The following is a 2,676-nucleotide window of genomic DNA, read 5'->3' on the forward strand; positions in this document are numbered from 1 at the left end:
AATGTTTGCCTGAAACACGAGAGGAGGTCTTTAGAGGAAAGCCAGGTGACACAGAGGGATGCCTCTGGATGTGTACATTTTCCATTCAGCCCTGCTAATCATCCTCATACCCAGGTTGTGTTGGGCATGACAGGCTGATTGGCAGGTCTGCCTCTACTTGGCTGCAAGGATGTGGCAAGTGAGGAAGGACAAACTGTGTCACTAAAGGGAGCAGTGTTAAGGTCTGTCCTTTCCCTTGCAAACTGTAAATAATGAAAGTATTTGTCTTTTTCACAGGAGAACTTGTAATCTGTTTGTGCTGACCCCGGAAAGCTGAGCAAAGCATCATGAGCAGCCACCAGACAGGTGAGAGAACAGACACAGCTCTGGGGAACATTCCCCTGGGAACAACCTCAGCTTGCTTCTCTACCTTGGAGATGGCAGGGACTGACCCACCAGGCTCTGACTTGGCAGTGGGGCTTTTCTCATGCCAGATTTTGTATTTGGAACAAGAATTGATGCAAAGCTCTCCCTGTCCAAACCGTGGCTGGAGCTGTGAGCCAAGGTGGTCCTGGATTAGGACTTTGCAGAATTTCCTACTTGGACACAACTTTGCCAAAGCCACCACAACCAGAAGGTGGCTTTACCAAAGCCACCCAGACCTTAATCCCCAAGCCTTGGGACACATTTACAGCCTGTGACACTGGAGTGGGTGGGACCTTTGTGGTTCAAGAGGAGCTGAGCAGGAGCGGTTATTGCTCTGCAGGAGGCAATGCAGACTGAGAGGTTCTTTCTGAAGGATACACATGTAAATTAAATGTATTTTTTCTTGATTTTCTAGTAAAAATCTTCAAGAAATCTTCTATCCCAGGAGTTGCTGTCACTCAGTTTGTGAATGATGTTCCAGAAGGATGCAGCACACCTGATTTTGAGAGGAAACCACTCACTCTGACACTGCAGGAAGGTGAGACTTGATAAACAGGCAAAGCCATAGATCTGGGGGTTTGACTCCATGTCCCACCTACATGAAAAAATTATCATGATTAAATCAAGTGAGTTTCTAAAGTGATTTGACATGACCACAAAAAAGTGTTGTGTGGTCAAAGTCTTTGTTACACTGATGACAATTCCATCAGTACTCACAAAGGTCTCCTGAGTTGTCACTATGTGTATGTAAGACCAACATCTGGCTCTTATGTGTACAGCAAATCCAGTGAATTCTGCAGGAAGCTCTCACAGTAATGATTTTGGAGTAAAAGATGAAGCACATTGAAAAAGCTGTTGTTTTTGTTTTCCTGTTGAAAGAACTTGTGCTCAGCACTAAAATCAGCTGCTTTTAAAGTAGGATATGCTGACTGGAGGTGCTGTTTAGGCTATAGCAGCCTTCCAGTGCCTCAAAGGACTCCAGGAAAGATGGACAAGGGCCTGCAGTGCCAGGACAAGGGGAATGGCTTCCCACTGCCAGAGGGCAGGGTTGGGTGGGATATTGGGAAGGAATTCTTGGCTGTGAGGGTGGTAAGGTCCTGGCACAGGGTGCCCAGAGAAGCTGTGACTGCCCCTTGATCTCTGGAAGTGTCCAAGACCAGGTTGAATGCGGCTTGGAGCAGCCTGGGATAGTGGAAGGAGTCCCAGAGTTGCTGCCCATGGCAGAGGGTGGAATGAGATGGGTTTGAGGTCCCTCCTAGCCAGGCCATTCCATGGTTCTGTGATGATTCTGTAAGGAACAACGTAAGGATCTTGCACAGAGCACAGAGCAGGCAGCTGATGAGCCAATAAATGGAATCAATGAAGAGCCTCCCAGAGGTGTCTCTCTGTACCTGCAGAGAGTCCTTTTGTTTTTTCTTTTCTGTTGGTGTGGCGTGGCCTGAGAACATTGTGTAGCTCCTCTTCCCTGCGAGGACGGAACCAGCAGCTTGGATTTTGGTGTTCCACACTCACCTGTGGATTTCCAGGAGCTACTGAAGGAGCACAGTGGCCTCTAGCGGAACCTGTCCCTCTTCCTCCTCCTCCACCTGCATGTTTCAGCTACTACCCAAGGGCCCTGGCTAACTTTTCACCTGTCTATAATTTCACCTGTGTAAACTTTCCAAGTTACTTCATTTTCAGAAGGTTCTTTGTGCATTCATGTTGGTCACTGTAATTCTGTGTCTGTGTAGAGGTACCACGAGGACCTTTAACTCTATCATCACCCCACTGTGTTCAGTGCATGGCTGAGCTGATTCTTCTGGCTGGGTGCTCTGTGGCAAGCCTAGGAAAGTGCAGCCAAAGTGCCTAAAATGTAATACAGGGATAACAAACTGCAATCAGACTTCAATAAGAGATAGTACTGCAATCTCAAAGGCTGGAAAAGGTATTTTCATAAGGATCTGCTGGCAGGAACTTGTTCCATCAAATAAGTTTGGTGATGGTGACTGCAGAAAGGTGTAAGAAATATTGCCAGACTTTCCAGGGAGAATCTTTAACAGTGTTGGTCACCTGAAGACCAAGAGTATTAAAAAATAGGAGAGAGTGATCATTTCCACCCTGAGGTGTTTCCATGGATAACTCACCTCCATTTCTACTCCCACTCACTCCCACAAGTCACTTCTCTACTTGTTTCCCAGTGTTCCCTGTGGTTTTGGAGCCTGTTGGAGAAGAGGTTTGTTTTGGGCAGTGGGAAAGATGCTGGAGGCTTCTGTGGTGAGCTGCTGGGTACTA

At 47.1% G+C, this 2,676-nt stretch overlaps 1 protein-coding gene across 1 annotated transcript in view; it reads left to right on the plus strand.

The window, feature by feature from the left end:
• The first annotated feature begins 326 nt into the window (after positions 1-326).
• The window catches only part of IGFN1 (immunoglobulin like and fibronectin type III domain containing 1), a 26,976-nt gene continuing 24,626 nt past the window's right edge, over positions 327-2,676 (plus strand). The window contains exons 1-2 of the mRNA XM_031061774.1: positions 327-345; positions 821-943. Coding sequence (XP_030917634.1) covers positions 327-345; positions 821-943 — 142 coding nt within the window. The remainder of the gene's footprint in view (positions 346-820; positions 944-2,676) is intronic.

This window comes from Geospiza fortis, unplaced genomic scaffold (genome assembly GCF_000277835.1).
Source record: "Geospiza fortis unplaced genomic scaffold, GeoFor_1.0 scaffold26, whole genome shotgun sequence".
Lineage (NCBI taxonomy): Eukaryota > Metazoa > Chordata > Aves > Passeriformes > Thraupidae > Geospiza > Geospiza fortis.